Source organism: Nyctereutes procyonoides, unplaced genomic scaffold, assembly GCF_905146905.1.
Source record: "Nyctereutes procyonoides isolate TBG_1078 unplaced genomic scaffold, NYPRO_anot_genome, whole genome shotgun sequence".
Lineage (NCBI taxonomy): Eukaryota > Metazoa > Chordata > Mammalia > Carnivora > Canidae > Nyctereutes > Nyctereutes procyonoides.
The window spans coordinates 20,289,461-20,309,358 of NW_026575037.1; the positions used below are offsets into that span (position 1 = coordinate 20,289,461).

The 19,898-nt window shown below is 51.9% G+C and overlaps 1 protein-coding gene across 1 annotated transcript in view; it reads left to right on the plus strand.

Moving 5' to 3' along the window:
* PLXNA2 (plexin A2) overlaps window positions 1-19,898 on the plus strand; it is a 207,963-nt gene that overhangs the window by 139,264 nt on the left and 48,801 nt on the right. Inside the window, exons 7-12 of the mRNA XM_055319349.1 lie at window positions 329-482; window positions 1,112-1,208; window positions 4,215-4,329; window positions 13,096-13,296; window positions 15,093-15,189; window positions 18,766-18,956. Of these exons, the coding sequence (XP_055175324.1) occupies window positions 329-482; window positions 1,112-1,208; window positions 4,215-4,329; window positions 13,096-13,296; window positions 15,093-15,189; window positions 18,766-18,956 (855 nt within the window). The remainder of the gene's footprint in view (window positions 1-328; window positions 483-1,111; window positions 1,209-4,214; window positions 4,330-13,095; window positions 13,297-15,092; window positions 15,190-18,765; window positions 18,957-19,898) is intronic.

Sequence of the window (19,898 nt, forward strand, 5' to 3'; positions counted from 1 at the left end):
TAAGGCTTGTTTGCAAAAGGGCTCAGCTCATGACATGCTTTCCATTGTCATGGTTTTTCAGGTCAGAATGATGAGGGCCTGAGATGGATTTGGGTACCTGTACCTTTAGTGCCCCTCACCCAGTCCTTTCTGACGCTGGACAAGACTGAAAAAGAAATTAACAGTGATATTAATAAAGACCATTGACTGCACTACCCATGTCCTTCTGTAGAGATGAGGTCAGGGGAGATTGGTCAGCAAGCAGGCCACAGCAGGGCCAGGCCGGAGCTCAGGTCTCCTGAGCCCCTAGCACTCTTCCTATGGCCTCATCTCTTTGCTCCACCCACAGCTCAGCCTGGTTGTGAGCGATGCTCCTGACCTGTCTGTGGGCATCTCCTGTGCCTTTGGGAACCTGACAGAGGTGGAGGGACAGGTATCTGGGAGCCAGGTCATCTGCATCTCACCAGGGCCCAAGGATGTCCCTGTCATCCCTCTGGATCAAGGTAAGAAGTGTGTGCCATGACGGTCACATGCCAGGGGCTGCCCTACCAGAGCGGTCAAGAGTAGAGGATCACAGGGACAGGGGTGGCGAGCACTAGCACAAAAGTTGCCTGACCAAGCCTTCATATCGCAGACCCTAACATGGGCTTATATAACTTATTTGAGTTTGAAGGCTAATTATCACGCTCCAAAGCAAAATTCAGAAAGAACGAAATCCCTTGCTCCCATTTGGGCTAAGTCTGCACAATGCGCAGAGTTTCTCCAGACTTCCCTTCCCTTCTAGGGATGGCAGTGGCTCCAGCCAGTGATTTTCAGTGGGCTTCTCTCCATGGAACCTGGGGGCTTGAGGGGTTCCGGCCTAATATTTCTGAAAGTCCTTCAGTAACTGAAGATGCCTGACCAAAGCAAGGTTTTCTTTGGGATGTGATTCATTCTGTTTCACCTAAGAGGGGGCTTGAGGGCGTCTGGGTCTCAGTGACGGGAGTCTCAACAGGACCAGAGGGACCTTCTTGGGAAGAGATGACCCAGGCAGCATTTATCTACCATCTGTGCCCCAAGAGAGCCCTGGAGTGGCTTAATGGATGTTCCACTGAGTCCCCAGGATGTTACCCTCTCCTTTTTTTCTCCCCAGACTGGTTTGGGCTGGAGCTGCAGCTGAGATCCAAGGAGACAGGGAAGATATTTGTCAGCACCGAGTTCAAGTTCTACAACTGCAGTGCCCACCAACTGTAAGCACTCACCGGGCGCAAGTCTCGCGTCAGGGCTGGATGTGGGTGTGGGGGTTCTCTGAGCTCCAGCCGTATTGGTTTCACCTCCCAGTCTCTTCATAAATATTCCTTCTCAGTTCTGTTCAGTTTATTCAGTATTTTCAAGGGAATGGCATTCACTCTCCACAGCCTCTGATCCCATCCAGACTCCCCAGCAACCCTACCCACAATGCTCAGGCTAAGGCAGTAAAAAAAAGGCATGAAGTGAGGACGAAGGTCATGGTCCCATGACCATAAGAAAAGTTTTCTCCATTTTAGACGAAGTGGTGGCTTTGGATGTAGAGGTTGACAGTGAAAGGAGTTTAGATACATCCTCCACAGCCAAGTGGAGAAGGACTCAGAGGTAAGAGGCAGCTCTGCACACAGCTACCCGCAGAAGGGGACATGATATAAGGGCCCCAGGCTGGGAGGGCGAGAGGAGACTTTAACTCCACTGTGGTCCAGACGCAGCCTATGACTTTGCAAAGAGGAGGGGGAAACCAGACCAAAGCAGCAGCCTCCAGAGGGGCTTGAGTAGAGCCCAGCTGACCGCACCCTTCATCCCCAGCAGTGGAGCACTTACCAGTGGTACCCACAGCTATGAGATTCTACAGCTGTGCAGGAGGAGAGACCAGATTTAGCTTCTGACTATCTTCTCTGGAGGAGAAACTGAGAGTCCTTCCATACAAACTGGGAACTCACGGACTGCCTGGTTGAGAAAGAGAGAAACGAGTCTCTTTAATAGGGCCACATAAAGGCCACTGGACCAGTGGCCACGGACATTGCACCAGGAGAGAGCTCAAGTGACAACTCCACACCAGAGGGAGCAACAATTGGAAATAGTCTATGGATCTGTTTCCCATTATTCCCATTTCCCAGGACAGGGGTAATCTGAAGTCTGGATAGCTCCAAGGCATCACATCTGTGGGGTCCAGGCTGTGGACAAGATGGGCTCAGCAATCCATGTGAGGAGACGGACTGTTTGCAGCTATACTCAAAAGGAATCTTTAGCTATTAAAATGAGAGACAAATGAGCCAGTCCTCCTAAGTCTCCCCTTCTCTGATCTTGATTTTTATGACAGGAATCAGCTGCTGGAATTCTAGGATCTCCACAGTAGCTAAGGAAGGAGACACAGCTGAACCCCATTGCGACAAGTCAGTAGATAAGCTGGGAAATACGGGACAAGTGGTAAAAATCGCCTGGGGCGTGGACAGGGCAGTAAGTGCAGGAGCAGAAGTAAACAAAATTGCCCACTAACCACTGCGTCCCAATCCCAGCCAACCCAATTAGGGGCAATGCAAGCATCTTGGAGAAAGAAACCCCCAACCTCCTTCTCAAACTCCAGCGCAGTGGTGATGGAATTCATTGTTGGTGAGAGCATCCTCATCTCCATGGCAGTCCAGTGTGATGTCACCACTTTGCATTGCTATAGCAACAGAAATGCAGTCACAGGCAGCAAGTTTTAGCCAAAAAAAAAAAAAAGGCGGGTCTCTTTGACAGCAAAGATTCCATTTTATTGCCAAACACTATCTTACCCTTCTCTACACCTGGCATTCACACCAAAAAGTCACAGAATCAAGTCCTATCCCCCTGCTTTTAGTATGGTAAACTGAGGCCCACAGGGAATAAGCGCTACAGTGAAGGTCACAAAATTAGCCGGTGGAAGAGCCAGGCTTGGAACCCCACCTCATCATTCTTAGTCCATTTTCATTGTTTTACTTGCTGAATCCTAAGATGTTAGCGAGGGCCAGTCAGTGTGGCCTAAGCTCAGAGACAAAACAACTTTGGATAGATCTGGAAGGGGATAAAACTGATCAGCACGGGGAAGAGGAGGCGTAGATGGGCTACTGCACCCAAAACACAGCAGCGCGTTAGCCCGTCACCCCCTGGGTGGGGACCCATCCACCCAAGTGTAAAGGGAGTGACCACCAGATGGCGCCAGATTGCAGACCCAGCGGCGTCCCCTCCAGGTTGGTCTAGTTGTCAAAACCTAGATTTGTGGAGCTGGCAAGGAGCAGAAAGACCAACCCCACCTACAAAACCCAACTCCATCCTAATGGTCTGGCCACACCCAGCCCCCAGGTGAAGCGGTTACGGTTACCCTGGTGAGAAATGCAGGAGCCACACACCTACGGCTACCTATGCCTGGCTACTTGGAGAGAAGACAAAATTACCATATTGTGAACAACCCCAAAGCCCAGAGATGCAGGTGATTGAACCAGCCGTTGACACTCAAATGTGACTTAAGAGCTTGAAATAACGGGCAATTTAAGCACTTGAAAATAACACTCACATTTAACGTTGTACCTTTCAAAACCATTTCCTACACATTATCTTGTTTGATGCTAAACAGCCCTGTGGAGCAGACGGGAAAGTTTTTATTACAGACCGAATGAGGAACTTGGATGCAGAAAGCGAAGTGACTTCCTCAAGGTGACCCCAGTGGCAGTGGCGAGACGGGACTGCTTGTCTGCCCAATTTCTATCCCTGTGCTTGTCCGTCTTCTAAGTGCCTTACGAGCTATTCTCTTGTAAGTGGTGGGATGCTGGTAAATGTTTAAGCATCAGCGATCGAGAAAGAAAAATAAAAGCCCAGTATGTAGCATTTGCCGATTTCTTTGGTGTAAATACTCTATCCGTGGCTGATTTCAAGCTATGAACGCGATGCCAACCACTTGCAAAATTCCTGAAAATGTAAATGATCAGCGCCCATGAGCTGATGCAGGCCAGCTCTAGCTCACCGCCGCTTTATAAGTTATATTATTTCCACTTCGGACTTTTTGTTTGTTTGTTTGGAGTTTTCTGGTCCTATGAACATCTTCAAAGAGGAACCCAGAGTTCTCAATGCTGGGGGATGCCCCACGAATGAACCCTCCTGAGGGAGGGACTAGGATAACAGACTGCCACCATGACACACGGGCTACCTGGCACCCTTACCTTCCCCATCCGTTCCCGTCTCTTTGCCTCTTACTATCTTCATCTTTGCAGGTGCCTGTCTTGTGTCAACAGCGCCTTCCGCTGCCATTGGTGCAAGTACCGGAACCTCTGCACGCATGACCCCACCACCTGCTCCTTCCAGGAGGGCCGGATCAATATTTCAGAGGTAAGCCAGGCTCACCTTGGCATGACGATGTTCCCGGTGAATCTGAGTGGCCCTCCCTTTTCAGATGGGCAGTCCAAGTCCAGCGGCTTGGCCATCTCTTTGCCCTGACCCGTCTTGGTCTTCTTCCCGGAGACTCTGTGTGTTAGAAAGCCCCATTACTATAAAACTAAAAAAAAAAAAAAAAAAAAAAAAAAAAAAAGTGGCAGAAAATACTCCAGAGGCAGAGAAATGTGCTGTATCTTCTAGATGCTTAAGACTCTCTACATTCAAAGGCTCGGGAGGAACTAAGGGTTGACACTGAAAGCCGAGAGGACATATCCCACCAACCAGACTCCATTGTCTAGAAGAAGGCAGTGGACGACATTTATCCTTTGAGTCTAAGCCCTGTGCTTGGCTGCAGACATAGTCCAATTCAATAGAACATTCACTCTCAACCATTCTTTCATGCCAACCTCTCTTCCAACTCTAAGTTTCAATGATTCTTTGACTCTGATGTATGACTGGGTGGGTGGCCTTAGAGAAAGAGAAGGAAATACAGCTGATGAAAAGAACCGGGCCCTGCTAAAGAACCTGGCCCTGCCAGTTTGAATATACAGTCAGTGTTCCATCCCTAAGGCCTGACCCACCTTTGTTATCAACACAGCAAAATACCGAACTGCTTGTCTCTCCAGTGAATATCGCATCCAGTGATTATTCGTGGATGTTGACTTTCTTACACACTCATGGCATGCTTTAGGAAAATGAAGCCTGCTTGGTCATTTTCCCTTTCTTGTGCTTCACGTTCCTCGCACCCTACCATGGCCAGTGGTTGGGTTTGAACAACTGTAGAGACCTGTGTATTCATCCAAGTTGCACATGCGCGTATACACATGCTCCCCTCTTCTTCCACCTTTTAGAAAATCTGCAAAAATAAATGACAGTGTAGCATTTGCATATTCCACTGTACTCTTTCTAGAAGCTTCTTTTTTTTAAGATTTTATTTCTATTTATTTGAGAGAGAGAGCATGAGCAGTGGGAGGGGCAGAGGGAGAGAGAGAGAGAGAGAAGAAGACTCCCCACTGGCTCTAGAAGGATCATGACCTGAGCCGCAGGCAACCAATTAACCAACTGAACCACCCAGGGGCTCCTAGGCTAGAAGCTTCATGAGGGCAAGGGCTATATTTTATCTTAAAATCCTCAGTGTGGTCTTCAGTGAATGTTTGCCGAATACATGCTTGAAAGACCGGATGAAGGAATGGCCGCTTTACCCAAATGCCATTGATAGGGAGGGTTCCTTGGATATACTTGTCCAGGATTTCAGGAAATAGAGTCTTATGGAAAAAAAAAAAATAGAGTCTTATGTGTCTCCTAATCTCGATAGAGGTGCCCGTTGTTCCCATGAATAAACCTAAGAAAGTAGACCTCGATCTACATATTTCAAATCGTCATGATGCATACTTTAAATATCTTATAATTGTATTTGTCAATTATACCTCAAAAAGCTAAAAATAAATACATAAATAAATAAGAAAATAGTAGGCCTTGAACCATTCCTCAGACACACCCCCCCATGGCCTTGAATTCTTAGTTTCTCAAATAATGTTTCATATTCAGCCAGAAAAATAAATGGAATTTGCCTGTCTTGAAAGAGAGATACATAGATGGTGCCTACAGGTGGTATTTAAGACAGGCCATCTGCAGGTGCCCCAGCGTGATGGAACCAGTTATCTAGTGCCCTGAAAACCTTTCAGAAGAAGATTTCCCTCCAGCCAGTTGGTGTGCTTTGAGGCAGCTGACCTGAAAGTACCACCCTGGTCTTAGTGGACACTGGAAATTAATCCCAGCCCTGAGATTCTGCAAGGAGATGGAACTGCTCTCAGGCAAATCTTCTTACTCAGAGGAAAGGGCCCAAAGGCTATGGGTATGGAGTGGAGGATGGTTAACGCAGCCAGGGAGTCGACGGAAGAATGGCGAAGGGAGGAGAGGCCGACCCGGAACAGCAGACGCCGCAGGCGAGGCTGCTCAGAGGCGAGGCCTGGCAGTGAGAAGACCGAGGTGAAGGGTCTCGGAAACTGACCTTCACATGGGCCACTTCTCAACTTCTTAGTTGCGTAATAAAATAAAGCAGGGCAGACCACAAAACGCAGAGAGAGAGACGTGCAGACCTAGACGAGAAAGAGCAGCTGCTTCATTTTCGTCCCGGGGCTCCCCCTCGGGCAGAGAGAAACCCAAAGCCAAGCCTGAACGCGGCCTGCAGCTGGGGTGAGGGCAGGAGCAGCGGCGCACAGAGCAAGACAAATAAACTCTGCTGGGGTGTGGAGGCCAGAAGGCTAATTGGAAACACGCCGGCCTCCCTCATGCCCTTTAGAAGTCACTGGAACACGGCTCCCTCTCAGCCACAGGGGAGACACTGAAATGTTCCAGAGAGCTGGGCCTAAGAGGAGCCGTTGCCACCAGCCAGGCAGGATTGACTTCATGCCGCGGGAGCCCTGGGGGGATCCCAAAGGCTTCCCATCTCCATGCAGTTTCTCTTTCCTTCCTGAATGGCTGTTGCTTTGGGGTGGAGCGGTCCTCTGTGCCCCCCTCACGTCCCCGCCTCCCCTGAGTGGGGACCCGGCGGACTGGACTGCCGTTCTCTTCCCCCTGGTGGGCGCACGATCCTGGCTCAGGCCCGGGAGTGGCTTTCTGGAGGCCGGCGGTGGAAGCCCCGTCTGCCTCTGGCTCCTCACTTGGCTCAGGAAAGAAAATAGGTTCAGGTTCCCAGCAAGCTTGGGAAGGCCACAGCCTCAGCCGCCTCGGATACCGCTGGGGCTCTCGGCCACCACCATGCGCACACCCCTTCCCGGCAAATAGCTCCCAGGCCCTGCTCTTTTCGGTCCAAAGCTCTGCTTCTGGGGCGCCCCATTCCTGACAATGTGGGCCACAGCAAAAGTGCACGTGCCCCGCCTGGGTGAGGTTTTCCTTACTGTATTAGGAGTCTATCTGATGTCTTTAGGTTTTTCTGGCGACTGGAAATCCCTTAGAGTATAAGAATATCTCTTATACTTCCAGTAAGGGCCCCCTAACTTTGAATCCAAATTTTTCTGTCAACTTCCTCGAAACAAAGATAACTGGTGAGGTCCACTGATGTATAGAGCAACGTTAATGGACCCCACATTGGGGAGTCTCTCACACGTGACGGGAGTTCTCAAAGCGTGTACGTCAGGTCAGGGTAGGGAAACGGCAGGAGCAGCGTCACCCGGGTCCTCGTTAGGAATTCAAATTCCTGGGCCCTATCCCCAACGAGTCCAAAGATTGAGAATCACTGACATGTGGCATCTCAATTGATTCTCAGAACGGGCCTGCAGTTTCACATAACTCATATTTGACATATGTAGTAACCAAGATGCTAAAAATTTAGGTTTTTTGCCCAAGGCTACAGAGCATCAAAAAAAGCTGAGTACAGTATGCTTTCTGCAGGAAATCAGAGCCAGTTAGCTTGTTGGTCTCCATGGTCACAGCCACACTTGCCAGCCAGATCCCAATTTGGCTTTTATGCTGTTTGGTCATGAGGTGGTTCAGGATATGCAGGGACTGGTACAAACCCATCTCCGCTGTCGGAGAGACGACCCATGGAAGATGGGTTAACAGTGCCACTTCCAGGTACACAGCCAGCCAGCTCATGAGGTACATCTGCCTACTTCTTTCTGGAGGTCTGATGGACCGAGTCTATGCTGACACAAAAGTACCTCATTCAGAATAAAAATATTGGCAGTGAACGCGTATCGAGTGCTTATTATATATGCCACATTTCACATATATATATATATATATATACACACACACACATTTAATCTACTCTTTGAAATGGATCCGTTGGGGACATCTAGGTGGCTTAGGGGTTGAGCATCTGCCTTTGGCTCAGGTCGTGATCCTGGGGTCCTGGGATCGAGTCCCACATCAGGCTCCCCTGCTTCTCCCTCTGCCAGTGTCTCTACCTCTCTCTCTGTGTGTCTCTCATGAATAAATAAATAAAATCTTGGGGAAAAAAAAAGAAATGGATTCTATTACAGATAAGCAAATTGAGGTTTAGGTAAGTTAAATAATGTTCCTAAGATCATCAGATAAATGCAGAAGGCATGATTCAGAGTAAATGTCCCCAGGTTGGCCGCGGGTAAGTCGTAGTCCTTCGATCCTGTATTCACATACACACGCGCGTGCACACACAAGAAATACTCAGTGATGTTCATGTTGTTAATCCAGTTTGTTGCCACTTTCAACACGCTTTCATAATCCTCTTTCGTGCCATCTAGGGCTGTCAGGTATTACTGGCCCCATTTTATAGATGAAGAAACTGAATTTCAACTGAACCATCTCTTGAGCTCCTTTAAGGTTATGAGCCAGACCTTTCCACCGCTCAGAGCACAGCCAAATCTCCGATGGGGCCCCCAAAGCCTCTGCCTCCCTGGGCCGGATCAAGCTGTGACATGGTGTTAGCAAGCGGGCGTGCGCAGGAGTCTGTATGGCTTTCAGCTTTAAAAGCTCATCTCCCTCCATGGCTAAACCAGGCCTAGTGAGATGTAGATACATAAATATCTCCTTTACGCCCTGTCCCAGGGGAAAGATAGAACCAAATAAATCCGATTAGCTTCCCAGGATACTGGGCTTCTCTCTCTCTTTGAAGTCCAGTGGGTGAAGATAATGCCATTTCCACGTGGGAGAAGTCGTTTCCGAGGGCCGAAGGGTCCCCCCGCGCCGAAAGCTGGAGAAGCTCAGCTAAACGGGTTGGCGACGCGGCCACGAGGCGCGCCGGGCTCTCAGGCCAGGGTCACTGCCCTCCCCGGAGCCGGGACTCCTCCTCCCCAGCCTACCCCCACCCCTGGGTTATTCCCAAATAGGACGTCTGTTCATCTTGACAGAAACTCAGATTGCTGCCAAGGAGGTGATCCTGCTGCCAGTTGGCGTAGAGACAGAGAGAGGCGTAAGATGACCTAAAGACAGCGGAGAGCAGCAGTAGCGACCCGCATTCTCACAACCCCAACAACCGTCTTAAGATTCTGCAGGAAAAGCACAGCGTGATTATTGCACACTTACTCTCAGGACAGCGACTGTGTGTGTGCTCACAGAAGCCATCGGGCGGCAAGTGGCCTCATTGTATCTGATGAAACCCGCTGCCCTCCTCAAGGCCCTAAGGCATTGACGTTCCCACAAGTTGGCGGTGTTCTGGGCTGCTGGCTTTCCTGTCCCCGCCCTCATCTGTCACTACTGCCCTTGCCATTCCCGGGACTGGCTGTGTCCTTGTTAGTATAGTCACCTGAGCCCCTCACAACCCCAGGGATCTGTATCTTCCCCTGGTTCCCCAGAAGACAGCACGCCTGCCTGCCAACCCCTTCTTCCCTTTACCCTACAGGATAAAAGGAAGAATCTGACTCTGTGTGGCCTGAGAGAAATAGCAAAAACAAAACAATACAAAACAAAAAACAAGCAAAGGATAAGACATCTGTTTCTATTGAGGCAATCTTAGAACTTATTTAGGCATTTAGGAAGGCCATAATCAAGGTCTTTAAAAAAAAAAAAAGATTATTTATTTATTCCTGAGAGACACAGGCAGAGGGAGAAGCAGACTCCCTGTGGGGATCCTGATGTGGGACTTGATCCCAGGACCCCGGGATCACACCCTGAGCTGAAGGCAGACGCTCAACCACTGAGCCACCCGGGTGCCCCTCATTGTCTTTAAATTTAGTCCCAGGAGGTCTGAAATAGCAGACCATGGGACTCTTTCCTAAAACATCAGAATCTCTTTAAAAAAAAAAAAAAAAAAAAAAAAAGAACTCGTAAGGATGACTCATAAAGTGTCTTCTTAGGATTCTCCAAACTCCAGGTTGGACCAGACTTAACCCAGACAGAGAGATGAGGATGTGCACACGTGTGTGTGTGTGTGTGTGTGTGTGTGTGTGTGTGTGTGTGTCATATATAAATATATATGGAATACAATCAATATATGTATAAATATGTATGTGCTATGTATGTATAATTGTCAAAGTTAAAAGGATTCTACAGTCTTGTTTACTAAGCCAAGACATCATACTTCCAGAAACACGTCTTTAAGGCTGTGCTGCTGAAATTGGAATTTGTTCTTTGAGCTCATTAGAGATGAAAAACAGCTAGTCATCACTTATAATGGATCAACTAGTTTTGTGCCTGAAAATTTATCCTCTCTGTCTGTCCCAGACACACACACACACACACACACACACACCCTCATGCCTCAGCCCTATTTCTAGTCTAAATTAAAATTTTAATTTGTTAGACGCAACGGGAATTTTTTAGTCGCCGATAGGAAGTAGTTATCTCTTTTTCTATCCTTTTCCAGGGTATGCCTGGGTTTCCCTAAAGTGGTGTTCATTTTTTTTTTCTTGGCTATAAATATATGACTCTGTCAAGAGTGCCCTCAGGGCATGAAAGTAAACGTGCAGCAAAGAGCAAGTTTCTGAGTTGGCAGCTTGAGTGACTGGCTTCTAAACAGGGATCCATCTGCTCCGGGGTTGCCTTATGATCCTGCCTCTTGTAGAGGCCTTGCCTGCTAGGTGTCCTCATGTGCAGTTAGCCCGCGGGTGACGGAGGCCACCAGTGACCCCGGGAGTACATGCAGGTCCTGCTCCTTGAGTTTCTGCGGAAAATTTCCCCGGCGTTTCGTAGGCTGTCAGGATTCCTTACTAGATTCAGTCGTGCCCACGTAGTAATCATGTGACCCCAGAAACAGTGACCGTCTCCAGCCCAGCTTTGGAAATCAATCTCCTTCTCAAGTCTCTTGGTCCCCAGAAGACCGGGCTCCACCCTCATACCTGAAGACCGTAGGAAGCTGGACGTGGAAAGAAAGTTTGTGAATTTTTCATGCCTTGCTCCCTTTTCTCATTTTCTGTTTACTGTCCCACCAGCAATGACCAACGTCCACTACATGTCAGGAGCTGGGACAAAGACCGGGGGTGCTGAGGTGAATGAGATGCAGCTTGATCCTCCAGGCTGACATGCCAGTGAGGAAGACAAGACAACGAGAAATTGCAACTCTTTTTTTTTTTTTAAGATTTTGTTTATTTATTCATGAGAGACACAGAGAGAGAGAGAGAGAGAGGCAGAGACACAGGCAGAGGGAGAAGCAGGCTCCCTGCGGGGAGCCCGATGTGGGACTCGATCCCGGGACCCCGGGATCACACCCTGAGCCGAAGGCAGGCGCTAAACTGCTGAGCCACCCAGGGATCCCCAAGAAATTGCAACTCTTAAGGCTAAATGCCATCGTGGGAGAACCCCATCCTGAAGACCAGGTCAGGGAAAGGGTCAGGGACAGCTTTCCAGAAAAGGAGCTGCAGCGCTGAATTTGAAGGCTAATTCTGAGGCCTTCCACCACAGAGGGGCTGAGGCAGGGGCCGGGAGGTCAACGAGGGGCAGGGGGTGGCCGTGCATGGTTCTGGTGGAGAGAAAAGCTCTTCAAAGGACTGGAGGCCCGTAAGTCAAGGACAGGGCCCCTCAGACCTATCTGAAGTCCCGTGCAGCTGGAGTAGGATGCTCGAGAGCCACAGGGTAGGAAGGAGGGTGGCGAGGCCTTGCACCTGAGGCCCGGACAAGAGAAGCGCCTGCCTCTGGCCTCCCTGTGGTCTCCTGGGTCTCCTCCCAGGTCCGCATCGAAGGCCATTGTGCATCACTGCCTGCGGTCATGAAAGGCTCCTTTCCGGGGAGCACCTTTAGCATCGGGATGGGGACATTCTCCCTGGGTCAGGACCGTCCGGCACGTGGCAGGAAGTTCAGCAGTTCTGGCCCTAGGGCTCTAATGCCAGCAGCACCCCCAGCAGGACAGCTACATGAACCCCCACATGTTCCCAAGTGCTCCCTCTGAGAACCGCTGGCTGCAGAGGGGAAGGGGATGGGGGCCAGGCGCCTCCCTCGAGAAGCTCCCCAGCTGGTCCCTGGAGATGGAGACGGGAGAGGCTGCGCGTGGAGGCGGCTGGCCCCGACCATGCTCACTGCCAGGGGCTGCCGGGCTGTCTTCCCCACGAGGCCGAGAGTGGGCAGGGGGTCAGAGCTGTGGGAAGGTGGCAGCCTGACCTCTGGCAGAGAAGCAACATCTAGGAAAGGACTCCGGAAAATCAGGCCTGCGCTCCCACGTCCTGGGTCGCTCCTGGTCCTTCCCACGGCCCCTCCCCACCAAGACTTTTTTTTTTTTTCGGTTTTGTTTTTTGCGGAGCAACATGGCATTCACGCAGGGCCTGGTAATGAAATGAGATAAAAAGCCAGAGCAAGTGTTTAGAGCGTTGCCGGGAGGGCTGATCCCTGCTTTCTGGAAAGGCCGACTCAGCCGGAGCGGAGAAGCTGAAGCTGCCGATAACGGGACGCCTCGGGCCGGACCGTGCACGGGGGACAGCAGCCGGGGAGGGCACGAAACCGGGAGGTGGGGGGTCCAGGTTGGGGACAGGGACACGCAGGGGGCCGCTTTTATGCTGTGTGGCGGGAGATAAAATCCACAGCCTGGCACACCGGTGCTTGGAAATTAATTCCTATATTGCAACACGCGCACCAGAGCGGGGACAACTTGTGGGCTGGGGATGACAAGATCGACGCCCCAGGAGCCAAGAGATAGATTTCATTTTCCCTGCCCGCTCCCCGTGCCCCCGCAGTGAGGTGCATCCTTCTCGGGGGCAGCCTCCCCCACCCCCGGGGTGCAATAGGGTCTGGCCGGGAACCCGGCTCCTGCCCCCTGTCCTGGTGGCGGCACGTGAGCCAGGACAGACGGTGCCTCTCTGCTTGTTCCCCCAGGACTGTCCCCAGCTGGTGCCCACAGAGGAGATTCTGATCCCAGTTGGAGAGGTAAAGCCAATCACCCTGAAGGCTCGAAACCTGCCCCAGCCTCAGTCGGGCCAGCGAGGCTACGAGTGTGTGCTCAACATCCAGGGCGCCGTCCACCGCGTGCCCGCCCTGCGCTTCAACAGCTCCAGCGTCCAGTGCCAGAACAGTTCGGTAAGAGGGTCACCCTCCCGCCCTGGGGCTCTCTCGCCCACCTGTGCCAAGGCCTCAGCCTGACCCGCCCCGGCTCCCAGAGCCTTCCAGGCCCACAGGCTGACCCCGCATGCCCGGGACAGAGGAGCGTGCCAGCACCCAGCACCCTCGCCCGGAGCAGAGCAGCTTAATGGTGACAGAGGTGGCCGAGTGCTGTGAGCACCCCATGGCATCCGCGGAGAGCTTTGTGTGCGGAGTTTTTTTTTTCTTAATTTTTTTTTTCTTTCTGAGTTTAGAGAGATCTCATGGCCTTCAGGGAAACTGCAGCCAAAGCCATGGACTGGGCCGCACACGCGCCCCGTCGCCACTTAGGTATAAGCCCGAGGAAAGCCCCCCAGGAGCTCAGCAGAAGCGGAGTGGCAGGAGGGGAGCGGGAGGGGAGAAGGAGGCAGCAGGGAATTTCCGGAGCGGCAAGGGTTAAACCAGTCCCGCATGCCAGACAGAAAGCACGAGGTGTTTAATTATAATACTAGCCCGGAGAAGATCTTTTTATCTGCCAACCCCTGTCTCTGACTATGGGGGGTCAGCTGGAGATGGGGGGCGATGTGACAAAGGTGTTGAGGGAAGCTAATTCGCCTGGGAGAGATAAAGAGAATCTGGGCTTCTTATCAGGGGGCTGTCAGATTCCCAGGTCACAGGCGCTTGATAGAATTTGTAATCAGTGGAAGGCTGCCAAGCACAAGGCGAAGGTGGGATGAGAAAGAAACGCAAGGGGACAAAGGGAGGAAGCCGGCGGGAAGGGCCGGGGGCAGGAGGGCGGCCGGTAACACGGGGTGGCCTGACAGCTGAGTGTCGTGTCCAGGGCAGGGCGGGTCTCGGGAGGGGACCCCAGAGAGCTCTTCTGCACGGAGGACCAGGGGCCGGGCCACCAGGGGGCCGACTCCTGAAGTGTGTGCAGCGCCTGCGAGTCCTCTGCGGGACCAGCAAGGGAGGGAGAGTGGACTCCTGGGCCCAGCTGGAGGCCTTTCATGCTCGGGCTGCTCAGATCTGTGACCAGAAGCTCTGAGCCCTTTCCCCGATGGACTCGTGGCCAAAGTAAAGCTCACGTGCAGGGAGAGGACCCCTGTGGCCCCCCAGCCCACCACCAGCCGCTGGGGCTCCTGTTTGTTGTGCATATGCTCCGCCCCGGGCTCTGGTGGGGTTCACAGAGCAGGACCTGCTAGAGACGCTGGACTTGTCCGTGAAAGGATGCAGAGCAGCTCTCAGGATGTGAGAGACACAACCTGGCAAGGCCAGGGGACGGGGAGGCGGGGGACAGGGGGCTGGCAGGCACGTCAGAGCAGACCCCCTGGGGAAGGTGGGTCTGAGCAGGACCGGAAGAGCAGGGACAGGTTGAAGGGTGGAGGCTGTAGGGAGAGAGAGGTGTGAGCTGGAACAGAGGCAGAGAGGTGCTGGGACGGGTGTGTCTGAGGACATGTGGGTGCGAAGATTTCTGTAGGTGGGCAGCGGAAGAGAAGGTTGGAGAAGTGAGTCTGGATTTGGATTATGGGAGCCAGTGAGCACCACGCTAAGGGGTTTGGGCTGGATCTGGTTGGCATTAGGGACTGGGAGTCAGGGGAAGGTGCATTAGAGTCAACTTGAGCAGCGAATGGGGTTCCCCTGACTCTCCCTCTGCTCCGTTCTCAGCCCAGAGGGAGCCAGAGTCCCTCGTTCCTTTCCTGCTGTAGTCCTGGCCCCCCAGAACGCCAGCAACATCCCTGACCCCCCCGTGACAGGGAGCCCCCCGAGCCATGTGCCCTCTGCCCCTCTCCCCGCAGTACCAGTACGACGGGATGGACATCAGCAACCTGGCCGTGGACTTCGCCGTGGTGTGGAATGGCAATTTCATCATCGACAACCCGCAGGACCTGAAAGGTTAGCAGCCACTTCCGGGTAGAGTTTTGATCTTTTCGTGACCCCCGGGAAAGACTGGGGCGGAGGGATCAGAGCCAGCCAGACGCTGTGCCATGAATAATACACTCCCTCTGTCAGCGGAACTCTTCAGAGGATCCTAAAGCAACATTTGGAGCCATCAAAGGAGTCCTGTTGGGAACCCTGTTTTATTACAACCAGAGCATCCGCCAGGCGGCTGCCGGCTCATCGCATTTTTCTTTGGCTCCCGGAGACTTTGAAGTGTCTGTAGAACCTGACCTAGGAGAGCAGCAAACAGGAATGTCCTGCCAGCTTCCAGGGAAATAGAGATTCTGTTTCCAATTAGGGTCCGATTCCCCTCTCCTTGGTCCGGTCCCTGCACAAAGAAGGTTTGTAAGGCTGCACCCCTAGTCCTGAGGCAGCTAGGGCAGGACGAGCATGAGGACTCGAACCCACAGCTGTTGTGGGGAAGCTCAGGAGGTTGACCCGGGAGGGACACTCCACGAGGGCCACCCTTGTGTATCGTCCTGTAGACGCACGTACAGCACCTCCCATGTGCCAGGTAGGCATTGCCCTCCACGCAGCAAGTATGAGCCTGCCACTGTGCTCTCAAGAGTGACAAAAGCAACTGCAATTTGATGAGCACTCCCGGTGTGGGTAGGCACTCACTCGGTAATTTTTTTTGAGATTATCCTTCTTAATCCTCGCTCGTAACAGCCCTGAGAGATACACACTAGTATTATTCTCATTTGATAGATAAGGAAACCGAGACCCAAAGAGGTTAAGAAATGGACCAAGGGTACTCACTTCAGCAGCACGCAGGCTGAAATTGGAACGGCGGACAAGCAAATTCACAAAGCGCTGCTCCATCCTTTTAAGACAAATGTTAAGATATTTGTCTTAAGTATTTAAATCTTACCAAAAAAAAAAAAAAAAGTCAAACTCCTACAGAGACTAGAAAAGTAATTGCTGGAGGTTGGAGGGGAAATAAAAAGGTTGTTAAAAGGGTGCAAACTTTCAGCTGTAAGATGGATAAAGTCTGAGGATCTGGTGTAAAGCACGGTGTCTGCAGCTGAGAACACGGCATTGTATGATTGGAAGTCACTAAAAGACTACAACCTGAATATTTATTTGTAATCGCCACATGTATGTGCGTGTATACATATATGATGTGTGTGTGTGTATATATATATGGTGATGGATATGTTAATTAGCTAGATAGGAAGAACCCTTGCACCATGAATATATATATATATCCAGTCATCATGGTATATACTTAAATACCTTATAATTTCGTTTTGTCGATTATACCTCAATAAAGCTGAAAAAGGAAAGAAAAAAATAGGCTGAATCAGAAAGTAAGAGCCAGGATCTGAACCAAAGATATCCAATCTCAGCGCTCACATGCTTGACCCCCCACCCCTGTCCTTCCAGCAGCTCAGGCCACTGGGGGACGTGAAGCCTTCTGCCCTCCAGACACCTCTCCCCGCACCATGGGCCACGTCTCACTACACTTCGAGTAGCTAGAGCTGCCCCAGCTTCTCCCTCAGCCTGAGGGTCGCCCATGGGTGCAGAGAGGGGACCAGGGCCACCAGAGCCCCCACCCACACGCTGGCACAGAAATCGATGTCACTTAGTCCGGGAGAAAAAAACTGAGCCAGGGAGATTTTTGTTCTCTTTCTCCTCATACCCAGGCCAAATTTCCTCACTGCTGAGAGGTAGACATTGTCCCCGCTGAGGATCTGGGCTTAGTTCCCAGAGGTTGCCTTTGCACCTGGAGTTTAGGGGAAATGGCCACATCCAAGCTGTCACGTCAGAACCCTCCCTGGTGGCTCCCGACAACTGGGAGTGCCCAGGGCAGCACCATCTCCATGTTCATCCCTCCTGGAGCCCAGGTGATTCTGGAGGCTGTGCACCATGTTGCGTGGAGAAGGCCACGGTGTTTATGGACTCGGGTTCTAGAATCCGAGAAACCAGGGTTCAAATCCTGGTGTTTTCACTTATAGATGGGTGAACTCAGACTACTTCCTGCCCCCGCCTTCACCCCAGGTTCCTTACCTGTGAAATGCGGGAAGGGACGCTCTCCTCTCGGGGTCCTCGTGAAGACCAAACGAGGTATTAGATGTGCACCGTTCGTGCATGCTAATACGTGCTCACTAGGTCATTGCTCATTTTAAGATTCTCATTTCCTGCTCTCTGCCCTAAAAAGCCGTGGACATGAGGATGTTTAAATGTAGTCCCTGCAGCCGGGACTGAGGGACACTTGACAGAGCAGAGGAACAGGATGAGGACCTCTAGGGGAATAAATAAGTGCTCCTGCATGAGGGACCTGTATCCAATCTCCAGCACAGGCAAGCCCCATGCCCCACGCCCCACCGCCCCTGCCCAGTCCTGAAAGCTTAGGTCTGCTTGACCAGAAAAGTCGAAAATGACTCTCTGAGTATTCTGCTTCTGGAGAATTCTACTCGGCATTGTGAATTCAAAACATCAGTCGGGGACAATGAAGCCCCAGACTCCCAAAATACAGTTCTGCAGATTGGCCTGACCCGGGGCTTCTAAGTCAGTAAGACACCAGAGCACAGGCCAACGGTCTGCAGACTCCAAAAATGACCTGCTAAGTAGCCAGGTTGTCCTCTGTGGGGATGTCACCCCCCACTGCAGGGGCCGTGAGCGGGACGGCGTGGACTCCCTCTCCTTCTCAGTTCTGTCCACACTTGGCCAGCCACCTGGCCTTTCTTGAAGCCAAGCTGACCTGTGTCCCAGAGCACCCGGTTCCCAGTGCATAAGCTGGATGCCTCTGTCTTCTCATGAGACCTGGAATTTCACTGTCCTAGGGTGGGGTGCTAACCTTAGTAAGCGTCCACAGTCATCACATGCTGAGGCTCCTGGATGGCTCAGTCCACTAAGCATCTGCCTTCAGCTCAGGTCATGGTCTGTGGGTCCTGGGATTGAGCCCCCTTGCTGGGCACTTCGCTCAGTGGGGAGGCCTCTCCCTCCTCTGCTCCTACTTTCTGTCTCTTTCTCAAATAGATAAAAATCTTTTTTTAAAAAAGAGTCATTATATACCTTTGTGAGCTTCATTTTTTACCTGAAATAGGGAAAATCAGCCCTTACCTATTATGATGAGGGCCACAGGTAAGAAAGACAGTGCTTAAGAATGCAGTGTGACCTAAAGAAAAGAGAATAAGCCTGGGCACTGGTGCATCAGGGATGCTACGGGCACTGTGCTAGGCACTTAACACACAGCACCTCTTTCAAACCTCACAAAAAAACAACAATCCTCCCCATGTCCTAGATTCAGTAAACAGGGTTCAGGGGAGTTATATCCTGTCACCATCCTAGGAAGTAGCAACGCCACCCTCAAAGCCCTGATCTGATGCAACCTAGAGCCACACCTCTTAAAGAACATTTTCTGTGCACCTTTCAGCCACCGGGAGGCTCAATTTAGTATGTGTCCCCCCTCATTGGTTATTCTTGGAAGGTGTTATCCGTGCTCGGGGACAGTTTGTCATGCCTCCAAGAAGAGGCAGGCCCGAGGAGCCCTCTCCAGTGTGGCCCTGTCGCCCCCTCTCTTCGCAGTCCACCTCTACAAGTGTGCGGCCCAGCGGGAGAGCTGCGGCCTGTGCCTCAAGGCCGACAGGAAGTTCGAGTGCGGCTGGTGCAGCGGCGAGCGCAGGTGCACACTCCAGCAGCACTGCGTCAGCCCTTCCAGCCCCTGGCTTGACTGGTCCAGCCACAACGTTAAGTGCTCCAACCCCCAGATCACCGAGGTGAGTCCCTCCCTCCCGCAAGTTCCCAGAGTGGGGGGCGGGGTGGCCCGGAGCCAGCCGAGGCGGCCTGGTGGTGCCACGGGAGGGGAGTTCACATCGAGGAATTGGTAAGTGTGGTGCATGGTTGCTGTGGGGAGCGGGAGGCCTGTCTCGGGCACTTCGATGGCCCGCGTCCAAGTGTCTGTGGCAAGCGGGTGTGCACCTGTGTCCTCAGGCCTGCGCGTGAATGGGTGTACCCGGCGGGTGTGCGCTGCGTACGAGGGAGGCAGAACCAGCCCAGCCTCCCTGCCGGGCCCACAGAGCCAGGTGCAGCCCCGGGGAAATTGGCTTCGTGGTGGCTGAACATTGCAGAGAGCAGGTTTAGCTTTTCTCAGCAGAAATGTGATCTCGGGAGCTGCAATTAGCTCAGGGTTGCAAAGTTGAACACGGAACAAGAAAGTAAAAGCAGGTATGACATGGGCCACCATGCCATGTCCCGCGATGTGCTCTCTGTCCCGATTTGTTTGTGCATTTTAATGGAAAGAAATAGGTAATTAATTATCCCTGGGTGGGGGGGAATGATGTTTCCTGAATAGCAAATTGCAAAGGCAGATGAATAGATGATATGAATGAAAAAGCAGCTGCTCGGGTTTTGAATGGCCTGGGAGAGGAATAGTTGTATTTAACTTTGGTTGCATTATGTGTTCACCACTCTTCACGGCTCCCTATTCACCGACTGTCACTTGTGCTTTGAAACTAATTGCACGTTCCTTATGGTGCCTGGGACTAAAGGCGCGGGCAGATAGCTCTGTGGTCTGCTCATTTAGGAAAGCAGTGAGGGCTGCTCCTTTGCTGCCTCTCCCCCGAGTGGACACGCCGCCCCCTTCCCCCGCCGCCTCTTCCTGAGTAGCCGAAGAAAGCACCTTTGGCCCTCACCGATGTCACCGAGTATTGTGAAACTTC